A 27,063-nucleotide genomic window follows, 5' to 3' on the forward strand; every position below is an offset into this window, starting at 1 on the left:
CATTGCGATTAAATGCATTTTCTTAGTTATAAATTAAATATTAGTTCTTATCTTAGGTTTTAACTAACATCCGCTAGAAACAGGTCAACCTATAGAGGCCCTCCACCGCCCCCGCCGATTCCGATCGGGGCGGTCCTCTTTTATTTACAATACGTTTTTTTCACATTTCTATCATTTATTTTATTTCTCTTACAATTTCCTTTACAATATAATAATATAATGTACAACATTATAGAGTTATTATAGAGTTACATAATTTAATTACATAATGTACACAATTTATACATGATACACATATATTTATAATATATACATAATAATTACATAATATTTACAGTAAAATGCAATATAATACAATTACCTATAAAAAATTGGTATTATTTAAAATAAAAATGATATTTATTATTAAATACTAATTTTTAATATGAAAATTAGTATTATTTAATATACATTTGAGTTGTGTGAATATTAAAAATATAATAATAAATATAATAAATTTATTATTATATTAAAAATATTATTTTTATTTTGTTTACAATTTTTTCTATCGAATTTAATCCCCTTGTCCCTGCCTACCCGAATCCCTACCTACTCGTATTCCTATCTATAGTCCTACCTGTCCATTTTCCTACCTAACCCGTGTTATAATCTAATTCCGTTTTGTTATGCATATGGTTATGCACCTATGCAAGTTTGTGTGGATATAGCTTTATAGGATTCAGGTAAATTATTAGAAAGCGAAGGAAAAACTATATATAGCTAGAGGGTGGGAATATGGAAAGACGTGTATGTACATATAGCGTCTTTTACTAGAAAACCTACTCGGACAATATACATAACACTAAAAGATAACGAAAAAGATGTTTCTCTTAAATTACCTTTTCGACAAAGCAAAAAAATATGTAAATAAAACACCTTTTAATCTTATTGAAAAATATATTTTCTGACATTTGTTTTATGATGTTTTTCAATGAAGACAAAAAAACGTGTTAAAAATATCTTTCTGGCTAATTAAAAATTGTTATTATTTTATATTATTAAAGTAAAAACTGGCTGCGTTCAGCAGAAAAAACTGCTTTGCAACTGTTGTAAAATTTAGGAATCTGATTGGTGAGTGCTTTTCATTTTGGCTAAAATTATAAAAGCACCAATCAAATTCACGACTTTTACAACCATTGTAAAACAACTTTCTCTGTTGAACGCACCCATTGTGACCATATATTGAAGCGAGAAATGATACACTGAGAATTTTTGCGTATCACTTTTAAATAAAAAGATATTTAGGTAAAAAATACTTCTAGTCGCTTATATTTTATTTTAACCAGATATTCGGAGGAACTTTCTCTGTAAATCAAAATCGGTGGAGTTCAGTTCTGAGCCTCTCTTGTTAGTAAATATATAAGACCGTCACTCACAAATGTGTCTGTGATCGAAGAGTCTATGCGGAAATTTACGCGTCATCCATTAATGAGTGCCTTATATTGCACTCAAAGTGTTAAAGCAAATGATAATTTGTCACTCTGCGATACAGGATGCACAACAACGTAACCATCGTAATTACATTTTGATTTGTATTAAGGTAGTTCGATGATGAAAGGCCGAAGTCAAAACAATGTTTATAATTTTTTTATTTTTATGATTATAAAAAAATAGAATAACGCATCGCAAAGCTTCGTAACGACGTAAAGAGATTATTTAATAAATAATTTTTACGTTGTAGAATAATATTTTGTCTGAAATAGATTAAATAAAGTGTGTGTTAACGCGTCGTTTGACTAGTTTTCAACTTTAATTATTAATTTAAAAAAAACTGTACGGTGGATCGTGTTCACCTTCAACTATAAGCTTCCTCACAGTGTCCTCTTTCCATCGATATGTATTGTTCAGATATTTTTGGCCAAAGATTTTTCGCAAACTCGTGTTATTCATAGGAAAATAACCTCTTTTCCTATTAGACCAATGTTAAAATCATTAAAATCACCTAATTTTAAAATTAAATATCTTGAGAACGGGACGGTGAACCGAGCAAAAAATGACACCATCGCATAAAAAGAGTCAAATTATGAAAAGGATAAGAAAGATCAAACTGTTCGACAATAACAAAATTATAAATAAATATAATCAAATATTTTGTTTTTATTAAACATTAACTTCTCTTTTACAATTTAATTTATCACCTAATTTTCACAAAATAAATTTGTAAGTATAAAAATTTAAAAAGTGAGCGTAAGTAAAAAGTAAATTGAGATGTGTTCTAAACTAGTAAACAAAAACTATTCAAATTATTAGCGGAATGTATAGTCGGACACATGCGGATATCTTTCCTTCCATTGATTAACCAATTGATCGCTTATATCACAGTGTATGAGACAAAACTCTTGCAGTTTAGGACATTGTTCGAAAATGCCGGCAAATTTGTCAGGTTCTTCATAATCTACCTGTCTATCATAATTCATACGGTACAGATAAATAATACGGTGCAGACATAACTTTTTCAAGTTTCTGCACTGCGCTAGTAATTCCAACCGGTAATCAGTAAGGAAAATATTATACAAATAAACTTCTTGCAAATGTTGATAAAAAGAAAGTAATCTAAATAAGCTGTCATCAGTAACTGGGTACCCGCCTCTGTAACAAAAATAATATAATTATTACAGAACTTTAATTGCAAAGAGAACATTCATGCAACTTTTTGAAGATGCTTGCAAAAGAAGCAAACAAATCAATAAAGAATACAAGAATATGTATTTTAAAAGAAAATGTAGCGCACGCATACTTACGGAAAAATAGCATTCACTTTTCGTAAATTCTTACAGTTAGTGAGGACACTAATACACCAAGCCCACCAAGGTATAGTTATTTCATTCAATGTTATTACTTCCAAGCCACGACACAAATTTCCCAAATCTATTGGAACTCCGTATACTGAATTACGCGCTGAAACGGCCCAATGTAACTCTCGCATCCGTTGATTTCTTTGCAGTATTTTGCTGAGACGTTCAGTTCTTATATCCGTATTACGAAGATTTAAACACTCCAAACCATTTAACCTCTCAAGATACGAAAATCCTTTGTCGTCTATGAGATGACAATTATATAGATCCAATTCTAACAAAAAAGAACATGTTTTGGATATATATGCAATTTACCCGTAATCTTGACAATCATACATATACAATATACATACATACCTTTCAAATTTTTGCATATCTCTGAAATTTTAAGTAAAGCACGATTGTCAACAGATATGCAGTTACTTAATCTTAAGTGCGTTAAACGCATGCCGCAATTATCAAGAAAGTTTACAAAATCCTTAAAGTCATAGTTCTTGCTCCCTGCAAGATCTAACTGTCGCAAATATTTACATCTAGATGAAAAGTAACAAAATATATCGCGCATACGTTTGTCCGATACAACAAGACGTATGTTCAAACGTGTATAGAGTTCAGGGTCCCGTATTAAATTATTAAAGCGCTTATCTACTGAACTCATGCGGCATAACGTCATCAAATCCAAGTTTTTTAATATCATTAGTAGTACTTCATCCTACAAAGATAAAATATAAAACTTTAATACACGAGATGACATTGCAATAAATATTATGATGAGAAATAGACTTCTTGGAATACTTTACAGAGAGCGCAGACAAACTGCAAAGTGATAGCTCCTTGGATTCATCCGAAGAGAGTTTCAAATCCTTGGCATAATGTAAATGACTTTTTAATAAATTATGACGCAAGTTTTTTTCACCATTAGGTTGCATATAACCGGGAATTACCTCTTGAGATACTTCTTTGTGCCTCAAATTACTCCTATATAAGAAGTCTCCCTCCGTATATCGCTGCAAATAACATTTAAACAAATTAATATTTATTATTAAAAAAAAGAATAAAAAATATTTAAAAAATACTTATTTTATCTCTTCGATTATAATACCTTTTACAAATAACGCAATATTCTAAGAAATTTTTTTGCAGATGAACTATGTCAAAGTTTGCACTTTTTAAATCTGCCGTTAAATTATAAACATCGTCATGGCATGGAGAGTACATGGAGTTAATTCCTTTTAACACATTTGTTAAACTCTCATTAGCATTTCTAGAAAGAATCAATTCTGATGTACCGATGAGCATCACGGCATCTATCTTTGTGTAAGTTTTAGGCGAACTCTTCTTAAATTGTAGTCTGAGCATTTTGGTTTTAAAGTCGCACGGATGCGATAAGGGTGGAGAAAATAATCTTGATGTCGGGGGTACAATCTGAGACGCTCCATCCCACAACTTAAACCACTGATTACTAGGATCTTGAGCCAAAATTTGTATTATGTTTCCAGGATTACATATTTCGTAAATACAGACTCTGATTGGATATACAGCTTCGTGAAACTCGATATCTTAAAAATAGAAAATATAATTATACTCTCTTCTCAACAAAAGCGTATCTTCTTTAACAATATCTTATTTATCGATTCAAATATTACATACCAATATGATTATTTTTGATTGATGTCTTATCCCATAGCCAAATAGAATTAGTAGGTCCTTCGTTTTGCCATGGAGATATTGAAATACCGACATCTCTACTGCATCTCTGTATTAAAAAGTCAAATAGTGTCAAATACTACAAACTCTTGTAAGTTTAAATTGTGATTATTTTTTTACGGGACAATAATGTATAATACCAGGAAATATACATACCAATATTTTTCTAAAAGAAAATGGTAAATGAAATAGTTGTCCATAGTTTGGAAATTTAGGTGGCCCAATTATGTCAGGGGCAGTAAGGAATAAGCTAAGATTACGGTGGTTCGGGGTAATAAATCTTTTCTTCACAAATTGATAGATGAAGTCAACACTTTCCTTTTCTCCTACGGATACTCTGCCGACATAGGGATATCGACTACAACTCTTGTAATATAAAGATTGATAATGGAACGCCATATTTTCTCTCTGAAAGAAGACAAATGATATGGAGAATAATATAATCCTTGCTTTTGTAGTATATGCTAAAATGCATTGTAATATCATGTATTTATAATTATATAGCGGTAAGATTATATAATTAAATTAGATTATATAATCTAAATTTATCCTGTTTGCATTCACATGGCTAGTACTCTATTATTGTTACATAGTCTGCATGTATATATTATTATTAAATATTAAATAATTGATTATATTCTAAAGAAAATTACAGTTTTATAATGTAGAAAAATGTTTTTTTATATAAATCTGAAATATCGCGAGCTCTGTGTTCTTCTACCACCACGCGTGGTACACGTGCACGAGCACAAAGAAAAAGACAAAAGAATTACAAAATTTAGATTGCTCAAATTTTCCACAATCAAGTAGGTACGCTTAAATTTCTAAGTAAGGTCCATTCCACAATAATCGTATATAAGAGTAGATGTAATGCCCGATCTACAATAGCTGTAGTAAGCCTCAAGCTGTAAGAAATTGACCAATTACAGGCGAATGTGAGGAGAATAATCGACTGTGATTGGTCAATTTCTTACATCTTGAGGCTTACTACAGCTTACTACAGCTATTGTAGATCGGGCATAAAACGTAAGCACTGTAAGCAGTAAGCTATTGACTAATAAAATTTTTACAATCCACGAATAATCGAATGTATAAGTTGGTCAACTTTTACTACTTACGTCTTACCGCATACTCTTACGTCTGTTGTAGAACCTAAGATTTTCCGAAATGTATTATTTATCTTACTTGAAAAAAAATGTATTTTTGATTTCATTTTCCGATATACGTTGTGGTGTGTTCCACCACGTACATACTAGAGAGTGTCTGACCACGTGGGAAAAGAACATAGGCGCACACGTGCTTATTACACGAGCACCAAAGAAAAAAGATTGCAAAACTTAAATTGCTTACGTTCTCTACACTTACGCTTCTAGCTAAGTGACCAACAATTTTTTAAATGTATTTTTTCACTTATTTAATATATCTTTTATCTAATTTTGTTTGATACACAGTGATCTAACAATCGAACAAAAAATTTTACAGTGAACAAAAAATTAATCAGAATAACTAATTTCTGTCGATTTTCATACTTACTGTTTATCAGCGAGACAGATTTAATTTTTTTTCGTATAAAGTAAAAAAATCATGAGAGAGGTGAAATGTTGGAACACGTGGTTAGTGAGCGCACACCACTTCTGTGTAGGTCCAGCTCTATATTATATCCTAGACTACCAACTTTCACAAAATACATACATAGATTTGAAAAGTGTTACCGTCCGAACCGTAGGATCCAGGTGAATTACTGGAAAGCAAAGGAAAGACTCGGTAATTGGTGGATACTTATTACTTTAGTGACAAAATTTTCCCTAAAAAGCCCCAAAAAAGTATGGCTAACACATCAGAAACCGTCTTTACCAGTAATTCATAATACTGCTATAAAGATGACTGGATAATGGTCGACGTTCGGCAAGCAGGTAAATATGATAAACGTAGTATAAAAATCTTGTTTTGTATATAATTTTAATGTTATTTTTTATTTCTGAATATAATTAATGTTTACATAATATTACTAACAATAAGTATTATGTTAAATTCTTAAATCTTTGAAGCAACTTTCAAAATTATTAGTATATTAAAATAATCTGTATTATAATAAAAAAATATGCATAATATGTGTACTTGCATGGAAATGTTAATGTATACGAACGCAGACACGCGTGAATGTGCAATTGTGATCACTTCGAATATCTTTGTTATATTTTTTTACATAAAAAATGACAACGGAGAAATATTACTCTCAATCTAATCACACAAATATAATTATCAGTAAAATTTTTTGTTTCACAACAGGATACTATTATCGTGTTAATTACGACATGGAAAACTTGCGCAAACTTGCACTTTATCTGAATTCTGGAGCATATAAAGATATAAGTGTTATTAATTGTGCTAAAATTATTAATGATGCGTTTAATTTCCTGCTGACACGTGAGATTAATCTAACTGTATTCTAAGAACTCGCAAAATACTTAACGCGAGAGACATATTACGTAGCATAGTATCCTAAGCTCGAAGTGTTTGAGTACATATCGAGTGCAATGTGCTTCCACTGTCAAAATACAAAATTAATTTCATTTATATTTAAGGTACAATAAGCAACATATGTAATTACAAGATTATAACTAATTATTACATTAATTAATTAAACATAGTAATTAATAAGTACAAAAAACGTAAATATTAGATAGCGTGTAAAACATTTACTTATATCCACAATTGTTAGGTAATTTCCAAATAAAGCATATACGACTAAAAAGATTTTATTACAATACATTCCTTCGTAAACTTTTAAAAAACATATTAAAATTTAAGTATTATCGCGACATTATAATTTATGCATTGCATATTACGATATTTAGCCTAGAAATATTATATCCATATGCGATACTACAATTGTAAGCCAAAAAAAATAGGCTAAATTCGAAACGCTCATACAGATTATGTGCCCCTCCGGTAAATAAAGTAAGTATATTAAAATTTACGTCATTTTAGGGAACAATGAGAAAAATATTAACTAAGCCTCTAAAGATACTAGGAACGTCTGTTGGAAAACGACTTCACTAAATGTTTGAGACAAGAAATTGTAAAATGAGCTTGTACAGTCAAATTGTCTGAGTGCCTACAAAATGTCAAATTTAAATTAGAACAGCATATAAATGATACAAAGGCTATAAAGTAAATTTATTGTATAAATATAATTTTTTAATACTCATAGTCTTTTGCGTACAACTACGAAATGTCAATTTTATAAGTAATCTTATTATCTCTCTTAAAATTGTAGAATTTTACCAGAGTGGAAACATATTGAACGTACTGTGAAAGTTTTAAGGGTCTCGTGGGTGGGCCTACACGTCTACACCCATGAAACCACGTTTGCTAACGTGGCCAGAGCTAACACGAGATGGCAAATTAATTCTATGGCCAGGCATTGACGGCAACAAATATGTAAAATATATTACTTGTTTTAAAGATAATAATGCTACATATTCAAATATTTATGATTCTCAGTATAAAAACTCAAAGCTAAAAAGACAACGTGAAGTACAAGAAGGAAACATCAAGATGTGTATTAGTATTTTCCATTCCCTTATTGTAAGGCATGCTAATATTTTTTCCATAAATGGTCTGTCTGTAATCGTAATAAAAGTATAATATATACACGCGCTCCGCCTAACCGAGTAAGTAAGGAAACGATGAAAGTAGTGGTATTTCACCGGCGATGTTGCCATCTCCCACTTATGCTACACCTCTCATGTCTCCTTACAGTGCCAGACTAGAGTCAAGCTCAACAGGGTCTTCTTTCCCCGCTAATTTTTCCAAGCCCGTTCCCTTGGCAGTGGTTTCGCTAGATAGTAGATAGGGACAGTGGGAATCTCGTTAATCCATTCATGCGCGTCACTAATTAGATGACGAGGCATTTGGCTACCTTAAGGCATTTGGTGACCGCGTCAAAAAAAGATGTCCAATTGGCAATCACTCTAGCATTTGTAAAAAATATCAGAAATAAAAAATCCAAAAATTCTCATGAAATATATAATATTTGTTGGAGCTTGAACCTATAATATGAATAAAAAATCGAAAATTAAAAAAATGACGGACATTTGAATTTTGAGTACCGTTTTTTCACGTTTTTTTCGCTCTTTAATGTGCTATATAAAAAAGAAAAACAACAAATATCACCTGCATTTAGGTTCAGGCTCCAATAAATTTAATATACTTTAAAACAAAACAAAAAAAAGACGATCCGTCAATTAATTTTTGAGTAATCGCGATTGCCAGTTTGAAAAACATGATTTTTCAGGAAACGCGTTTAAAGATTTTGCGATTTTTTTAAACATAGAGGCATGCCTCAAATATTTCACAGTCCATATCTTACGACACTTGGTGGCACTTTATGTAATTATGCTTACCATAGTATAGTAATATAGGCACGCGCATTTCAAAAATATTGATGTAAGATATGTGCACGAACTCAAATTTCGCGTAAAAGGTGAATTCCCTTCTTATGGTATATCTTTTTCATAAAATTGTTTTTGGCCAAACCCTTTTGGGAATATATTCTACATATGATAAGCTATCAAAAAATGCAAAAAAAGAAAAATCGATTTTTTGGTCGAGCTAGATGAGAACCTCCCCTTGATTAATAAAAAGTTAATAGAATTAAAAATTCACAGTCAAAGATTCACAGCAAGATAGAAACACGTAATATGAGTACCTATCACAATTAAATTGTGACATTTTTAATTTATCAAAACTCCCAAGCTCCCCAAGCTTGACGACCAATTTTGATTGTACCGGGACGATCAACGACGATTCAACACACGTCAACGCTGGATGTAGAATAAATTAAATTTCATTTCTTGAAGCTAGCGTCAAAGCAAAACCACGTGGGGGCTTTAGAAATAATATTATATATATATATATATGTAATATAGAATTTCTGAATAATAATACTGGTCGAAATATCAGATGCGGATTGGGTTTCTCGAATCGTTTCCTGATTTTAGCCGCTGAAAATTCAAATCTGTCAGTAAAATTTTTCTGTTACATTTGGTTTTGAAAAAATTAAGATCAAATGTGCAAAAAGGACGGTCTCGTATAAAAAATACGTGTCTCTTATATTTTTGTCTAGAAAACAATATTTTAAAAGCTTATCAAATTCTGAAAATAATACTTTCGTACCTTTCCATGTTAGCCGCCGGGTTAATGAACTGCAGTACCGAATACATTCTAGACGCATATTATATATTTCAATGTCTTTAGTACAAAAATCCGTTATTAATACCAGAAGTTTTGTAAATATCGTAAGTGTAAGGTAAATATTTAAAAAGAAAAATACACACTTTAAAATTTAATAATTATATATATAACATAATTTTACTTTCAAACATTTAAGAGCCCGCTGATCTTGCGAGCAACGTAATCTCTGTTGATTATTTAGGACTCTACTGCGGACTCTACACTCTACTTTGGGCCTGACGCACCTACGGTATCCCGAGTTCACCACATATTGCGGACGCAAACACACAGTTATAGGTATACACTTACACGCATACACATATACATTTCAGTCCAGTAATTTCCACTCTGACTACTATTGCAGTGGACTCCACTCAGACTTTACTACGCAACAGTGACCCAGACTTTGTTCAACAAACAGTGGCAAATCTGGCCGTATTGTCCGCTGATAAGCGGCAGGAGCCAATATAATTTAAGAAAAATAAGAGAAGAAGAAGGGATGGCCGCTCTCAGGTTTCTCTCTGATAATGATAATTTTTATAATTTTTACTATTTTATAAATTTTTTAACCCGTCTCGACAGTCGATAAAAACGATATTTCCAATTATCTTTGTTGTACATACTTATCGGGCTTGCTTGATAATTGCAATAATTTACCCAGCAGGGTCGTCTTTAATGGTACCTCGTCTGCTCGTCGGTGCACGATGTTATCTGTGGCGCTTTGTTCGCGCAACTTGGCAAGAAAAAGTGTTGGAGGTTAGAGACGTTTCTGTCAAGCTCGGCGAAATATCACGCGCATTTAAAACATTTATCCGTCAGCGATCTGAATATTGTGGAGTAATTAATGGATTGACAATGGGTCTGTTAACGGTGCTGAAAAAATTGAAGCAAAAGGAAAAGGAGATGCGAATTTTAATGTTGTACGTATTCACATTTGTGTACCTATTTTATATATTCAGCCTGTGGTTAGTTTACGCGTTGGCAGGTTAATAAGTGTTACGCTAACTCTCCGAACTTGCGACGCGTCAAATAATTGAGGACGATAATTTGCAAACACATGCGTTTCGTCACTTGCCTTTTCAACAACGCCGTGTTACAATTTCAGGGGCCTGGATAATGCAGGCAAGACGACAGTGTTGAAGAGGCTCAATGGCGAACCAATAGACACCATATCGCCTACGCTTGGTTTCAATATCAAGACACTGGAGCATCGCGGATACAAACTCAACGTATGGGATGTGGGTGGACAAAAATCATTGCGTTCCTACTGGAGAAATTATTTCGAGTCGACGGACGGGCTTGTCTGGGTGATAGACAGCGCCGACAGAAGGAGACTGGATGATTGTAAAACAGAGCTGTACAAGCTCCTGCAAGAGGAGAGGCTGGAGGGAGCGAGTCTCCTTGTGTTCGCGAATAAGCAGGATATGCCTGGCGCATTGTCCGCAGCTGACATAGCCGACATTCTGGAGCTACCTAATATAAAGACTCACCATTGGCAAATTTACAAGTGCTCCGCCGTGACGGGCGAGAATCTAGTCGACGGTATTAATTGGATTGTTGATGATATCGCAGCGAGAATATTTTATATAGATTAAATTGAATTTGGATGTCGATACTCTTTACCTCATTAAATGCAGAAATTAGTGCTTGACAAGTTTTTGCAAAATGATATTGATACTGTAAAAACGTGTAACATAGTGTTATAAGGAGATTCTCTCTTTCCATCATTTATTACACAATATATAATGTACATTTTTTTCTAAATATTTTTTTATTTTTATTTAATCCTCTCCAATATTAGTTTTTATATTTCTTGTATTTTTTTTTTGTTTTTTGTTTGTCTCATTTTTTGCTTTCTTTTTTTGTCTATTTGGCGATCTTGAGTTTTCTTTTCTTCGATTTTAATAATGCAGTTGTCGTTTCCGGGTACTCTTCTAAATAGAATGATTTTAACAGTTCTTGATCGACAGTGTTATACGGCCCTTCGAATGCATTCATAATCTCATCGACGAGCGACGTCGAAAGCTTCAGCTTGAACTTATGAACTAACTCCATAAATTTTGCTGCAAAAAGGAGGAAATTTGTTTTTAATTTTTTTTAAAGATACAAAAGATCGTAATTTTTTGTAAATCAAGAAGGAATCTGAGATAATAAACTCGCGAACGTGCCTCGCGATATTTTTTTGTCTTTCAGCGACATCACGAAGAGGCCAAAGTTGCGTCGCAGCCTCTTTCGTTTCGGCAGCATCGCTTCGTAATTCGCTCTCTTCAGAAGTATTCTCCTGACGTTCGGCCCAACGAGCTGATAACTGCTTAGAATACCACCCAACTTGACTGCGACCCACGGTCTGAGGTTTTTGATCATCTCCAAGCTGTGAAGAACATCCTTACTCGCCCAAACGTTCTCCAAGTCCAGGAGGCGTAAAGCACTGTCGGGCGATAGCTGCGGGGTGATCGCGTGAACTAGATCTGAAGCACCTTGTGCTCTTAAAGGGTTGTTTCCCAGGCGTAATTCTCGGAGCGTACTGTTTTTCGATAGAGCTTTTGCGATGGTTACAGCGTCGTCTTCGGTAAATCTATTCCCTACGAATCGCAAAAAATAAAGTAGCATTTGTCTTTGGAATTTATTTCAACTGATGAAAATATTTCAATTGATTGTTAGACGTTCATATTATAAGATACTTTCTGTTTCGTTTTTAAATTTTACATATCATAAAAACATAATGGAATGTGCACGAACTTTGAGGAAGTTGACCTATCTCGATTTTAAATAAGGAAGCTTATCCCTTATAAAAATTCTTCTTTTATTTCTATTATAATTGTGCGTGTGAAAACATTCTTTCTTATAACGTGATACGTATTTACAGCTTAAATCCAGCTTCTCGATGTTCCGTGAGCGTGATAATAGTTTGTAAAGATGAGGCACGCATTCTTTATCAAGTGCGTTCCAAGATAAATTCAGGGAACGCAGTGTAGCATTTTTCTTGAGCCCATCGACCAGAGCTCTCCATATTTTTGCATCGTACAGAGAGTTCCAGGATAGGTCCAGATGCGTTAAGCCTTTCGAGTGCGACAGCAGATCCCGCAGATTTTCCGAGCACGCCTTATCCAGGTGATTGTCGGATAGATTAACGCTCTCCAGGTCTTGATTATCAGATAACGCGGACGCGACGTATCCGAAGCCTTCGTTCCCGATGTTGCAGCTGCTGAGATCGAGGGTCTTCAGGGTTGTGTTCTCCGATATCGCGTCGGACAAGTTTTTTGCGCCGTTCGTGCCAATTCGGCAACCCGATAGTGACAAGTCGGTTATCGTGTTGTTTCTGAGCAGTAAATCGTTTAGATGTCGGCACGCGTCCGCGGACAGTTTATTATCCTGTAATTAAACATAGCGATTAGTTGAAAAAGGAGATATTTTTATTAATCAACGCGAAGTAATATATTTGCATCACAGTGCCAAAAGTTCAAGAACTTGTTTCCAATCTGTAGACAAATTTCAAACAGATAATCATCATTTTCGTAGTATTTTGAGGATATTTAGGATTTTATGCAATTCGTATAAATTGTCAAAAGCTTGTTTGTCGCACCTTCAGATCCAGTTTCCGCACGAAAGTGTTGTCGGCCAAAGCGTCGCAGATCACTCTCATTACCGGCGACCCGAATCCATAATACCGCAGATTTAGGTAATCGGTCATGAGCATATCCTTCAACGGGCCGATCGGTCTCAAACCCATGCGTTTTGCCGTGTCGTAGAATTTCTGCACGCCATCCGGGCTGTAAATCGGCGGGCGTTCGCGTAACAGCCAGAAAGCCGGCAGCAATCCGGGATCGTTCGGCACCATGTACACCGTATACGGATTCACTAATTTCAGCTGCGAATCGCTGATGTATATCTCGTGCAAACATGGATGAATCGAACTCTCAGTGGATACTCTGTCACTGGTGACATCTTCGTCTTCCGGCGTGATCACCGTCTCCTCAGACGCATCGTCGTCTTTCTTCCGTTCAACCTACCTTGCACATCGTAGCACTTGACTAGAGGTTTCCCAAAGTTAAAGGCAGATCGGCCCTGTCATTTATTTGCATTGCGGTAGCTTAATTATTGGGATCGCGACATATCTAATAAGATCGAACTGGGAACATCGAAATGTCGAAAAATATATACAGGACATTCTCTATATATGTTACTGAAATGTTAAGCTACCAAGTTACCACGCTCAAGTTACACGGATCAGATGCCGCAGCTGTTTCTTCTCCTCTTCAGCCTTGATCGCCAATTCCTTCGTTCTTTTCGCCTCGAATTCCATCATAAAATTAGCCAATATGTCAGTCTCATCGATTATTTCTGATTTCGCTTCGACGTCTTTCCTTTTCTCTTCCATGGCTTCAGACTCCTCTTCTGACTCCGTTTTGATGTCTTTCTCTTCCTCTTCCATAATATCATCCTCATCATATTCAGTATCATCTTCATCATATTCGGTCCACGCATCCGTTTCTTCATTTTGCAATGGTTCGACAACATCTTCTATATTTTCTAATGTCTGAGCAATGTTCATGGACTTATAGAAGGTTATTTATAATATATCTCAATCGCTATCGTTAATTATTATTTCGACATGCAAATTTATTTTGAATACAGAATGCACGAAAATTGTTCTAGCATATTTTTATTCTGTCAGTCGCAAAGAAGAAAGTATATCGGGACATTCTAGAAATCGCTATGGTTTAAAGTTTTAAATACTTGTGTGAGATCCATTTTTACGAGTTGTATACTTCTTACTCGTTCACGAAATTGGTGATATACCGAGAGCTTGTATAAATATAAATATCATCGTATCAAGACATAATATGATTTCTAAATTTGCAACAGGTCGCTGTGTGAAATTAGCTGCAGATTCGCAGAAATTAAATAAAAGTTATAAAATAAATGTATATCATATAATGAATAAGTTCTTTGTCTTTGGAATAACTATCGTTCGCTCGGAAAAAGTCATCTTCATCGGCGTCGATCGGCGGTCAGTATTGCGTTTCACACGAGCCGCAATCGCTCATCGCAGGGTGCATGATTCATCTACTGGGTATTTGTCAAGTGGCTCTTCTGGTCCATTGTATTGTAATTTCGGCAGATCGTTCATTCAGCGGTACGTGCTTCGTACACGAGAGGAGACCCGGCGCGTCTCGCTTTGTTAATCCCAGTCGCGCTTTCGATGGTAATGGCATCGGGTATTATCTCTAATGAAACAATCGTGACGGGCCATTGAAATCGGCGCCGCTGATAAAATCCGCCGCCCGTATCTATAAGAGAAGCGAATGGATTTATGACTTTATTCTTAATTGGCTAGCGAACAATAAAGATAATTTGATAACTTTATCATAAATTTTTGCAAATCAAGTTTTTCTACTCTTTGCAAAAGTAATTTTAAAAAATATATAAAAAAAGTCTTTGTTAATTAATTGTAAATTATTGTGGAATTTACAAACGGAGAATTTAATTACGTAGTAATTTGATTTGCAGATAACATGAAATAGATTTAATTGTCGATCTACATAAAATGTTCCTTAACTTCTATTTCGGATACATTAACGTCTATTGAGGATATTCAATCTTTCTTTTCTCATCATCAGTGCTCCCTTGTTTTACTGATAAAAAATAACAAGAAGAAAACTGTTCTCTCTCAGTGATTTCAATGCCGGGAATGCATATTACGCGACGCGTTGTCATCGACGCATTTGATGTAAGTAGGGTATAATAAATAGTAGACGTCACGTCGAAGAGTTGTACTTTTTATTGAAATCCTTCACATCGTCAAATCTATGCGAGGGGAGGGAGGGGGAGAGGAGAGGGGTAATAGGAGGGAGCTTATGTACACGCATTCGTTTGCACATTTCTCGATATCAAACACGAATAATCACAACGCGTGAATGTTTTTTTTTTATTGTTTATCGTCGATTAGACCAAAAGCATTAGTTTGACAGATTTTTACCGCCGTCGGCTTCGCTTCGAAGTCGACGAGAGTGAACAAAAAAATTATATGACAATGATCAACTATTGCTTATGATCTGGAAATAATTAATACGAGACAATAAAATAAAAATAATATAATATATAATATATAAAATAATATATAATATATATATTTATATATATTTATATATATTCATCGTCTCTCTCACTCTCATCTATATGTATTCGTACAATAATATATTTCTCTACAAAATAAAGTATCTATTATAAAACTTTGTTCCTTCCTGCTGTAAATCTATGTACTCCTAAAACGAGCTACGCTTCTTAAGTTTAAACTAGTCTGTTGTGGACACTTCGCTGGGGCATATGGGAAACGCTAGTATAAAAAAAAAAAGAAAACGAATTGCACATCTAAGGGCGGAGGGTCAATAATGACTGGGGATGAGAACGATCTGGACATGTGTATTTAGATTTATTTACATCGTTCCACGATGCAATAGCGTCACTATGTACATCGTTCGTTTTTACTCTGCGTTCGAGTACGTTCTAAAATTGTATTACACTTATGCCGCTAATATATGTTCTTTACAAGTCAAATGTGCCGTCGCGATGTAGCGTATCGTGTATAGCACATCCTCTCGCAATGGCAGTATCTCTCATTCGCGTAAAAATCACGTGTCGTGTCTTCGCGAAAAAAAAAAAATAAACTCGAGCAAGTGTTGAATTAAAATAAACACGCGGAGTATCATAGTAATGCTATACAATGACGTTGTTTCCTCTATGAGTATCACAATAATATCGTCTGAAGGAACGTTTGAAGCTCACGTTATATCATACAAAGCACACTTTCACGTACTATAATCGAGCGATTGTCTGCGCGATGTATCAGTCGCAAAAAATAAGTCCCAAATGATACCTACAGAAACTCTCGTATTTTTCGTCAAATTTATTTATACTTTACGTTTATGTGTATCTTCTTGATCTTGAATGAAACGCAGCTTCGCTTCGACGATTATACATGACGAATGTACAATACATCTCGTAGGTGCGACGATGCCATTCTATTTTTCAAATTATGAAAATAAAAAATACTAACAACGACGATATATGATAATATCAAAAGAGTACAAGATTAAATATAAACATATAAAATCAAGGCGCGTACAAAGGGGGAGGAATGGCAACGCCGAAGAGGATGCGAAGGAGAGACAGGCTTAGCGAAATTAATAAGTACGAGCTATGTACATATGTACAACGATAACAACTGATCATTATCATTAAAATTATTTATAATTGTCAATCGCTTATTGTCGTCGTATAGAGAAGCGCGAGAGGGCCGGACAAGGAGAAAAAGAGAGAAAATAAATTTTTAATCGTTTTCTAAATTTGCTATCTGAAAATCGTGCTAATATTGTTGTACAATTATTCAGAAATTGAGAATTTTTATAGCCATATTCTAATAATACTATGAATGAAGCGATCCTAAAAAGATGCGCTTCGGAAAGACATATTAAAAATTTATGCGTTATCTTATAACATAATCGTATTGCTGAGCCCAATAAGAATGCGTTCTCTTCTTTTTTCTCTGCATTTGTCCCTAATATATTCTGGTTCACCTTTCATAAAAGAAAAACCTCAGGAGAGAGCCGTCTCAAGTTATCTCGAAATCGAGAGTCGATTTCGACACATTTCCCATTATCACAAAAAAACAGATCGTCCAAGTAAGCATTCAGTCTCTAGCATTACCTTCTAGTTCCTAAGAATTTTTATTAGTGCATCGCATACGCAAGAAAAGTCAAGAAAATCACCGACACTTCTGTCCAACTGTTTTTCATATTATTTTAATGATATTTAATCACACGTGTACCGTTAGCACTTGATGCGGCCCCGACGTCAGGCTCTGACTGGTACCTGGCTGCTGATGAGGGTACGGATGCGGTTCCTGCAGTCTGGGCTTGCTATAAGGTTTGTGCGGTCCTTCCTCGTAGCTAAAACTGGCCGTATTGTTCCTGGCTTCCGCGCTGGGCGGTTTGTAGAGCGGTGGTAAACGATGTCTACCTTCCTCAGATACCATTTCAAGACTCTCCTCGGTGCCGGTCAACGTGCCGAGCGAAGTGCCCGACAAAGGCCTTACGACGGAGACACGAGGCTCGGAATCCTGGTCCTTCAGTGGATTGGCGTATCTCCTCAGATTCTCCTCGTTCTGGAGATTGTTCGATTTTTCGTCCAGATCGCTACGATGGCGGTGCAACGAGGTTTCGCTGCTGGTAGTCGCCGTCAGGTTCGATCTGTGCCTCATAGTTTTGAGGTACCAGAGGCTACCAAATAGTGCCAACAACAGCACGGTCGCCAGAGCGCCGCCCAAAACAGCTACGTAGCCGCCGGCATTAGCCGCACTCGCCGAACTGGGCTCGCTGAGCAACGCCGTCTCTACTTTGACCTCCAGCACGGAGGCCAAAACGAGAGGCCTGGCTAGCGGGCGACTGAGGGTTTCGCCAAGATCGCGGGCCGCGTCCGCCGCCGCTTCGGAGAAGATGGTCACTTCCACCGTGTCGTTGTCACCGGGCTTCAGATCGCACAGCAGCACCACTGACTGTGGCCTTCGTGGATCGGCCAGGAGCTTCCTCAGACGACGGCATAGTAGTTCCACCGACGTGCCGGACGCCAAGGTGTCCCTCCGCAGTAGTATCGTAAGTCTCGAGCAAGTTGGCCCGAGAATGGATTGTCCGGGCCAGCAGGACGGCGGAGCTGGTAGCGCGGGCGGGCCGACTCGCCTCCCAGTTTCGATGGGACGGCACTCGCCCCACGCCGGACACGGCGGCGCCAGGCAACTCTCGCCTGGACTAGGAACGCAGACCTCGTGGGCCAAGCAAGAGGTGCCGTTCAGGCAGTTGCCCGGTCCGCACCAGACATTGCTGCACTGATTCTTGCCATTCCGGCATTCGCATACGTTGCAGTCATCCTCCCACGAGGCGGCCGCGCAGCCGGGCCCACCGGCCGTTCGGATCTCGCATCGCGGACCGGTTCTACCGGGCGGACAGATGCACGAGTAGCTCGCGATGCCGTCCACGCAGGTAGCACCGCCGGTACACGGATCGCTCGCGCATTCGTTCACGTTGATGCGGCAATCCGGCCCGGTGAAGCCGGGCGCGCATTCGCATCTGAACCAGTTGTCACCGTCCACGCATTTGCCGCCGTTCAGGCACGGCACTGGCTGGCAGTCGTCCACGTTGCGCCGACAATTCGGCCCTTCGAAGCCCTCGCGACAGACGCACCGGTAGCTACCGTCGACCGTGTTCACGCAGGTCGCGCCGTTCGCGCAGGGATTACTCGTGCACGCCGACGGCGACGCGATGTGACAGGCTGCACCCTCCCATCCGCGTGGACAGTGACACGTGAAACCGTCGCCACGATCCTGGCAGGTACCGCCGTTCCGACAAGTGCCCGGCTCGCAGTGACCCCGGCGCAGCGCACAGGTCTTGCCCTTCCAGTCACCCTGGCAGATACACGTGAAATCTGCCACGCCGTCCATGCAGGTACCATTGTTGCGGCAAGGCTGTGTCAAGCATTCGTCCACATCTGGAAGAATTCATTTATCAATTACACATTATATCGAGTCCAATTGATCAACTTTCATTCTATAACACTTTTCGAGTGTTCCGTTACTTACTTTGGTCACAAAGATCCCCGCTCCAGCCCTCCCTGCAGATGCACTGGAACGAGTTCAGCAGGTCGACGCATGTGCCGCCGTTCAGGCAAGGATTGCCGCGACAGTCGTTGATGTTCTCGTGGCAGTGGACGCCGGTGTAGCCCGGGTCGCAGATGCATCTGCCGCCGCTACAGCGGCCCTTACCGCCGCACGGGGTGCCCTCGCTGCCGCAGCCCGACTGCCCGTCGTCCAACGCGCCGAATTGCGGATTATGCGAGACCGACTCCGAGCAGTTTCTACCCTGCCACTGTGCCGGGCAGTGGCAATAGTAGTCGGTCTGCGTGTTGAAACACGGCGCCGAATTGCGGCATGGATTTGGGCTGCAATGATCACGATCGATCTCGCACTGGTAGCCGGTGAAGCCCACCGGGCATACGCACTCGTAAGCGTTCACCAGGTCGCGGCATTCGCCGCCGTTCTGGCACGGCTTGGACGCACACTCGTCGATGTCAACGTCGCAGTCCTTGCCGGAGTAGCCGGGAGTGCAGCTGCAATGGTAATCGTCCACCAGATCGATGCAGAGCGCGCCGTGCTGGCACTGGCCGACGCAGTCGTTGATATTCTTCGTGCAGTTCTTGCCGGTGAAGCCGCTCCGGCATCGGCACCTGCGAAACGTACCGATAAAACTTGTAAGTGGTTGGGGTTGCGACTTGCGAAAAAATCACTTAGACGGGAACTTCGGTTAGATCCGAATATAATTTGGCTTGTTGGGTTTATTAATTACTGTTCGCCTGTTTTGCAGAAGATTAATGAATCCTTAAATCACATTTAACGCAGTCAACTAAAACACGGTTTTTTTCTTCGTTAGCGTTATTTTACGAACGACAGGGGTAGTAAAGCGAGTAGTAAGTCAAATGACAAAAACGCATTTATATTTATTGTGTAGGTATATTATTTAACGCCTCGTGCTGTGGAGAACGGAGGAAAATGGTCTATAACGACTTAATTTCTAGTAACTATATCGTCCGTGGGAAACCTGTAATTTGTACGTAACGCACTGTGATTCGAAAAAATAGAAAGACTGGACGGAAACTCAAGCTTGCAATAATGTCAACTTGTCTTCAAACAGCGCTGTATATTTACGTCAAACCTGTTAATAATAGATGCGACCTATGATAATAACATAAATTTCGATATCTCCGCATTTCTTCCATAATTATCGAATGTTATTAATTAATAGCTTTTATGTAGGTAATAAATGCGTTTACTGGTCGCTTAACATATATAGTTCTTCTAGTCGAATACATAGGACATAAGAAATGTAACTTTAAAGCGATTAAGAGCCGATAAACGAGCAAAAATAAATGTTAAAAATAATTATATTAATTACATTAATATATTACCTCCAATACAAAAGTAGAACGTTTCAACTACACTGAGACCTTCATCAGCCAAATAGAAAAATTATAAATTTAAAACTAAACTCAAATAAAGAGCGATAAATAAATAAGATTAGAAACTTAAGAACAACGATACTTTGAAAAGCCATGAATAAATTAGGAATGAAAGTAAGTCAACATTAATAAAACATAATAAAAAGCAACAATAGAAAGTAATAAAGTGAAAATCGTTAACCAACGCAATATCCGAAAGGAATGGTTGAAACGTCCCATTTTTTTATTGACGTTGATATATTAATTTAATTTTTTAACATCTATTTGCTCGTTTTATTTGTCATTTAATCACTTTATAATATTTGATATATATTCGAGCTTGATTTCTCATTTACTTTAAATGTAACTTGGACATTCATCAATATTGAAAAGACAAGACCCCGCTTTTGAAAGATCTTCCACGAATTCGTGCGATAATTGACAATAAAGGCAAGCGGTACCTACCTGTAATCGCCGGCCAGGTTGATACAGGTGAGGAAGTTCTTGCAGGGCGACTCCTTGAGCGTGCACTCGTCCACGTCGAACTGGCAGAGCACGCCCTGCCAGGCGGGCGGGCAGTTGCAGACGAAGCCGTTCCTGCCGTCCACGCAGGTACCGCCGTTCTGGCACGGCTGCGAGGCACACTCGTCGATGTCGGTCGCGCAAAACGGCCCGGCGAAGCCCGGGGCGCACTCGCACTGCGCGGTCTCGCCGAGCTCGCGGCAGATCGCCCCGTTCAGGCACGGACTGGACGCGCACGGATTGTCGACCTTCTCGCAGGTGGGCCCGGAGAAGCCCTCCGGACACGTGCACCGGTACTGATCGGGCGCGGTGTTCTCGCACGTGCCGCCGTTCTGGCACGGCTCGTGAGTGCCGCAGTAGTTGAGGTCCTGGTCGCACAGTATCCCGCCCCAGTTCGTGTCGCAGATGCACTGCCAGCTCGATCCGTTGCAGTAGCCGTGCTTGCAGCCGGGATAAGGCATGCACTGGTCGCACAATTCGCCGCGCCAGCCGTGCCGACACTGGCACTCGCCGCTGACGTTGCAGTGGCCGTGCACGGGATGACAGCCCTCCTTGCATACGGCTGAAATGATTTTTGCACAATTACACGACAAATCACATGCCATCGTCGCAATCAATTCGGAACGTTTGAGATTCTAATTCGCAATAATTTCCAACAATGTCATTAATCCTCCAGTGGACGCGTATAGGGTGTATTTTATATCCCACTACAACTTGAAAAAGATGAGTGTTCTGGATTCATTTAAAATTAAAGTTTCAACCTGTTAATATACTTTAAGGTTTGTACAACAATGGAATAATATATTAAACAGAAAACACTGGACCCACTGGAGGGTTAATGACGATTTTGTAGCAACTCCAGCGCAGTTTTAGATGTCTAACACTTCTCCATTATATTCGTTTACTTTCCAACCGTTATAAATAGGATTCAAGTAATTAGTAATATAGTACTGTATCGGGAAGATTAATATATACTTTGCGTACTCTCAAGAGATCCATGTTTTAGTCATCGATCACACGTAGCTGTTGAACGAGAGATTCGAAAAGAGTTCTCTCTCGAGATGTCCACGGACATTTGTGGATGGTGACGTAGACGGATTAAGTCTCTTGTTCGTCCTCCGTGCGCGACATGCGACACGTAACAGTCATAGAGTCGGGGCAAACGTAATTAGCGGAGATGTAATGAACGAAACGAGTGTATACGCGTCGAGACGAACGCGGAAGGGCCGATGAGGGACATTTTCGTTTCTCAAAGAAGGGATACGCACGATTATCAGACATCTCTTACCGGATATCTCGATTACTAGGCATGAGAGGACGTACCGAAGCAACAGGTAGATGGATGAGAAAATCTAATGGCGTTGCCAGGGGTACCGTATCCCCGAAACCGACGAGATGCGCCGAAGACGCGGCGACGATGACAACTCGGTTTCTTCCCGTCCTCCCGTCAGGATAAAAATAAAAAAAAATAAAAAAAAAAATACGAAACAGCGGGAAAAAGAGGACGTACGTGACGAGGATCTCGCCGGGACCAGGCAACTCAATTAGCCGGTGGGACAGAAAGACAGATGAGAAGTGACAGAGAGAACGATTATCCCTCCAACCGTGAAACGAAAACTCATGCCGCGCGTTCGCTAGTGTGCACGTACGTACGTACGTACGTATGTATGTCTTTTCGGGATTTCAGTCGGCCGTGCCGTGCGTATACCAACACCTTTACCGTTACCGTGCATACGCGATTATCGTACACGCGTACGATACGTTCGCGCGTATACGCACGCGGGCGCATATACCGCCCGCGGCATTCCTAATGATTAATAGCCCCGCTCTCTCGTCCGGCACGGACAACGGACATTTACGGATATTTATACGACTGCATCGCGATACTTCGGGGCCCCCTAAATGACGATGCATTCGCGACAGCCTTTTCTTGCCGCGCTGCAGCGCACCATCCGCAATTCCCGCGAGACGCGGTGCCTGGATATGCTAACGTAGACGACGTCGTCGTCGTCGTCGTCGTCGTCATCGTCGTCATCGTCGTCTTCCGTCAGAGGATCGAGCTAATCAAGGCTTGCCCCTCGTGCTTTTACAATCTCCGGGGACTCTCTCGCGGTGCCCCGCGCGCAGTCCTTTCGCACAGTTTAGAAACTATAAATCCCCCCTGGGTTGAAACGATCGCGCGCTGCTACTCGTATATGCCTACGGCTCGCGGTTGATTAATACGCCGGCAGTTAGGTAAATTAACTTGCGCGAAGCGTCTCTCTCTCTCTTCCTTTTTCCGCATCGTACGCCTTTTTGCGTTACGGAACAGCTGCGCGAAGAGAGGCGGATTGCCGGACCCAGCGCGGCGCGGCGCCGGCGGTCCGCGATTTTTCGCGCGATCGTACAACTTTGTATGTACGCGCGCGACTATGACCGCTCACGCGGAAGCGTTTTCCAGGAAAATTCAACCCGTGGTTGCATGCGTCGCGAGAAAAATTTTTATCCTCGTCCGTCGGTAATCCGCGCGTTGAGAGGGTCATTGTCGCGATGCGACCCTCTCTCTCCTAGAGTATAATTATATTTTTATCGCGTGCAAGATAAAGGCTCGTTCCTCGACGATGAATAACACACAGGCAGAAACGTTATTAATTTTCTGAATTTTTCTCCCGCGGTCTAATTCTATCACCACATATCAATTGTCGTTATGCAAATAGTGCGATGTTTTTATAATTTGCACACCTGCGAAACCCCTTTTCGCGGCCGCCAAATGTTAAAGGAGCACCATGTAATGCGCTTGGCGTAGAGATTTTACCTCTATCGCGCGCGACCAGGTTGGCGCATCGTGTGAAGACGATGCACGAGTGAAATTCTCCTATTGACCTTTCACATCGCGACAAAAATGTCGGAGCCAGTTCTCTCTTTCTCTTTCCTTCTATCTTTTCTCGTAACCGAGACTCGCGTCTCATCGCTTCTTGCACGAACACGCGATCTTCGCCGATAGTTTCTAATTGGGGTTTGCGCATTTTTCCGTCCGCTTAAGTAGAACGTGCTCAAAACGATAACTCGATCCTTCCGCGTCGTTAAATAGGGAGAAACTTTTTGTCAAGAAGATTCGATCTTTTGACGAGATGAGACGTTTAAGTACTTGAAGCTATGAAACGAAAGTGTCGTATCGCCGTCGCACGTGTTTGATATCCGCAGATAGCGGATTATCGAGTAGCGGCCCGCGAGATGATCGTAACCGCTGATTATTATCAAACAGTAGAATTTCAAAGTTCATAGTGCCAAGGAAAATGAGCAGCGTTGTCGAAGTAAACGTATATGTTTATTTAAATTCCTTCGGCGTAATATCGTCAGCGTGCAAACTTGCGAAATGATTAGGTAAGCAAATTATTATTTGAGCGCGGCGCATGACGGGATCCCGATTTTATCGCAGTCTTATAACATCCCAAAATTTATTTAGTGATAAAATAATAATGCATATCTATACATATAATATGCATATATTTGACTCGCGACTTCTTAATTTATAACGCTTCGATACTAGCAATAAGATTCAGTCTCAAAAAATTGTATATCTTTATTCGAAAAAATTTATATAAAAAAAATAAAAATAAAACTACACCATTTTTTTCCCCATTCACATTTTGACTCGACAACAGCCTTGGATAGTGTCACGATATCGTGCAAATGTCGCGGACTGTTCTGAAAACGAGTGGCATATATGATTTAAATGCCGGAGTGCAGAAAGGGGACTCACGTATCTATCTAACGGCCGGAATCGTCAAATGAATGCGGTCTCCGGGGTCTCCTCGAGTCGTCCGTCGCGGTCGGTCCGCTTGTGATCGACCTTATGCATGCGCTTGTGCCCCCCCCCCCCCCATTACAAAAGAGAAGGGATGACAGTAACCACGGAGCGGTCACGGCGAGGCGGAAGTAACGATTAAGCAGCGAAGAAAGAGCTGTTATATTAGTCAGCGCAGCATTGTGCGACTGGACCTGGCGTGATGTGTCGCTACCTTTGTGGCGATCGTACGACATGCGTCTAACGTCCGCCTCATTGAGGCACGCTCCGGGATAATTCGCGTGTTTTACGATCCATACGGGACCACGCACGGCGGCGCGGCGGCGCTCATCTTCCTCTCTCGGGCTCGACTCGCCGCGTACGGCGACTTCCTGCGCGCCAAATCGCGGACGTGACGGAATTGCGTTCCCCCGTAGGAACGGACGAGAATCCGGAACGGTAGAAATAAAGATAGGAATCGCGGAACGTGGAGGGCAGTTTCGTTCGTCCTTCCGTTTCTGCCGTCAGGTTCCTCGGGGGTCTTTTTTTGTGCCGTTCGTTTTCGTGTCTGTATATAGCCTTTCATGAATTACTCAAGTCTTAAAATATTATACCCAAAGTCCTCAATAAATATTTTTCAGGATAAAAGAAGATAATACTATAATTTAAGATCAAGATATCGTCAAGTTCACCGTAATATCGCTCGTAATATCGCTTATCTCGATTGTCATTTACGGACTCCACAAAAGCAGGTGCAAGATAGAACTCTTAGATAAAGATTGACCTTTTTTTATTTTCAATATTATCCAACTTATGCAACGTTTTGATCATTACAATGATTACTAATCGCGATTTGCAAGTCTCGTTAAGCTGAGACGTGCACATGCGTGTGTGAGAAATCGAGTTAAACGACACCCATAAGCGGTAAGTCCTGTCGTGAGATTTCACGCTCCAATGAACGATTAATTATTCGCCCGGCGCGGCGGCGCGCGGCGGTGCACGGGAGACGGCAAAAAATCAGCTTGTGCCGCATATATACGCTATCGATATGGTCGAAGACCCTTAGGCGTAACGAGATGATAACGATGACAAGCGGGAATATGGCGTGCGAATTTCGCGATGTATCTTCTATCGCGAACAAGTTCTCCTGGATAAGAAAATTCTATAAGAGCGAGTTCATTAACCCTTTGTCTGTGTATACGTTTTTTTTGCACATGTCTGTCTACATTGTAGTCGACGATTTTATAGTCATTTTGATAAATATCGTTTATTTAATATTTTCTGGCAGGCTCTTACAAGTTTTACAGTTGCGAGCAGATATCATTTTAGCTCGGACGCCGTAGACCCACATATACAGACGGAGTTAATTAAGCAAATTCTTTTTTATTTCGTGTAAAGCGCGCATTTTCGCATCATCAAAAAAACTGATGTTACTGCGTATTATAAAATCAAGATGTGATGAATTAAAAATCAAATATGACTATATATTGTATACATATAATATTTTGATAAAAGTAATTTACCAACGAAACATTTTCTATGAAAGGATTCAGAGAAGGGTCAAGGAATACGTTTACGGAAATATTTTTTACCTATACGTTACACCATGTCCGGTATAATTAATAGTGCGCATGGTAATACGTGGTTATATGCGCGCGGTAAACGCGGGATTAATCAGCAATAATTCATTCTAAAGTCGATGCACACCTGAGGTACTAATGCTGAAATATGTTAAGGGAATTCTTTGCGTCTCTTTCTTGCAGCGCATTCCTGCATGATAAGGAAAATTACCATTTGGAGACGGCAAAAAGTAATTTAACAATTTATTAAAGATAATTATTTTCCCAAAAACGTTGAGTTCAGCGTTACAATTAATCTAAATGTTTAGGCATATGCGAAATAAAGTGACATATGGCTATGTAACAACGAACCCGAGTAATTGGTCGTCGTGCA

At 39.2% G+C, this 27,063-nt stretch overlaps 4 protein-coding genes across 4 annotated transcripts in view; 1 reads left to right on the forward strand and 3 right to left on the reverse strand.

Annotated features, from left to right (window-relative positions):
• Positions 1-2,334: 2,334 nt before the first annotated feature.
• On the reverse strand, positions 2,335-6,197 carry LOC143901502 (F-box/LRR-repeat protein 4-like). Its single transcript, XM_077413870.1, has 9 exons — positions 6,075-6,197; positions 4,698-4,949; positions 4,485-4,590; positions 3,937-4,393; positions 3,779-3,841; positions 3,635-3,697; positions 3,192-3,546; positions 2,781-3,108; positions 2,335-2,628 (listed from the first exon to the last, which is right to left on the reverse strand). The coding sequence occupies exons 2-5, from the start codon at positions 4,938-4,940 to the stop codon at positions 3,802-3,804; spliced, it is 846 nt and encodes a 281-aa protein (XP_077269996.1). The 5' UTR covers positions 4,941-4,949; positions 6,075-6,197; the 3' UTR covers positions 2,335-2,628; positions 2,781-3,108; positions 3,192-3,546; positions 3,635-3,697; positions 3,779-3,801.
• A 4,313-nt stretch (positions 6,198-10,510) lies between these two features.
• On the forward strand, positions 10,511-11,543 carry Arl2 (ADP ribosylation factor-like 2). The gene is made up of 2 exons (XM_077413868.1): positions 10,511-10,699; positions 10,885-11,543. Exons 1-2 carry the CDS (start codon positions 10,635-10,637, stop codon positions 11,372-11,374), a joined length of 555 nt encoding a protein of 184 aa, XP_077269994.1. The 5' UTR covers positions 10,511-10,634; the 3' UTR covers positions 11,375-11,543.
• An 89-nt stretch (positions 11,544-11,632) lies between these two features.
• Positions 11,633-14,331, reverse strand: LOC143901490 (uncharacterized). The gene is made up of 5 exons (XM_077413853.1): positions 14,002-14,331; positions 13,363-13,785; positions 12,644-13,151; positions 11,948-12,361; positions 11,633-11,842 (listed from the first exon to the last, which is right to left on the reverse strand). Exons 1-5 carry the CDS (start codon positions 14,329-14,331, stop codon positions 11,646-11,648), a joined length of 1,872 nt encoding a protein of 623 aa, XP_077269979.1. The 3' UTR covers positions 11,633-11,645.
• The window catches only part of Ser (protein serrate), a 45,067-nt gene continuing 31,993 nt past the window's right edge, over positions 13,990-27,063 (reverse strand). The window contains exons 4-6 of the mRNA XM_077413867.1: positions 21,288-21,906; positions 19,411-20,054; positions 13,990-19,319 (exon numbers count right to left, since the gene is read on the reverse strand). Of these exons, the coding sequence (XP_077269993.1) occupies positions 17,596-19,319; positions 19,411-20,054; positions 21,288-21,906 (2,987 nt within the window). The 3' untranslated portion in view covers positions 13,990-17,595. The remainder of the gene's footprint in view (positions 19,320-19,410; positions 20,055-21,287; positions 21,907-27,063) is intronic.

The sequence above is a fragment of the Temnothorax americanus genome, unplaced genomic scaffold (genome assembly GCF_048541705.1).
Source record: "Temnothorax americanus isolate GAGA-0224 unplaced genomic scaffold, ASM4854170v1 Scaffold34, whole genome shotgun sequence".
Taxonomy (NCBI): domain Eukaryota; kingdom Metazoa; phylum Arthropoda; class Insecta; order Hymenoptera; family Formicidae; genus Temnothorax; species Temnothorax americanus.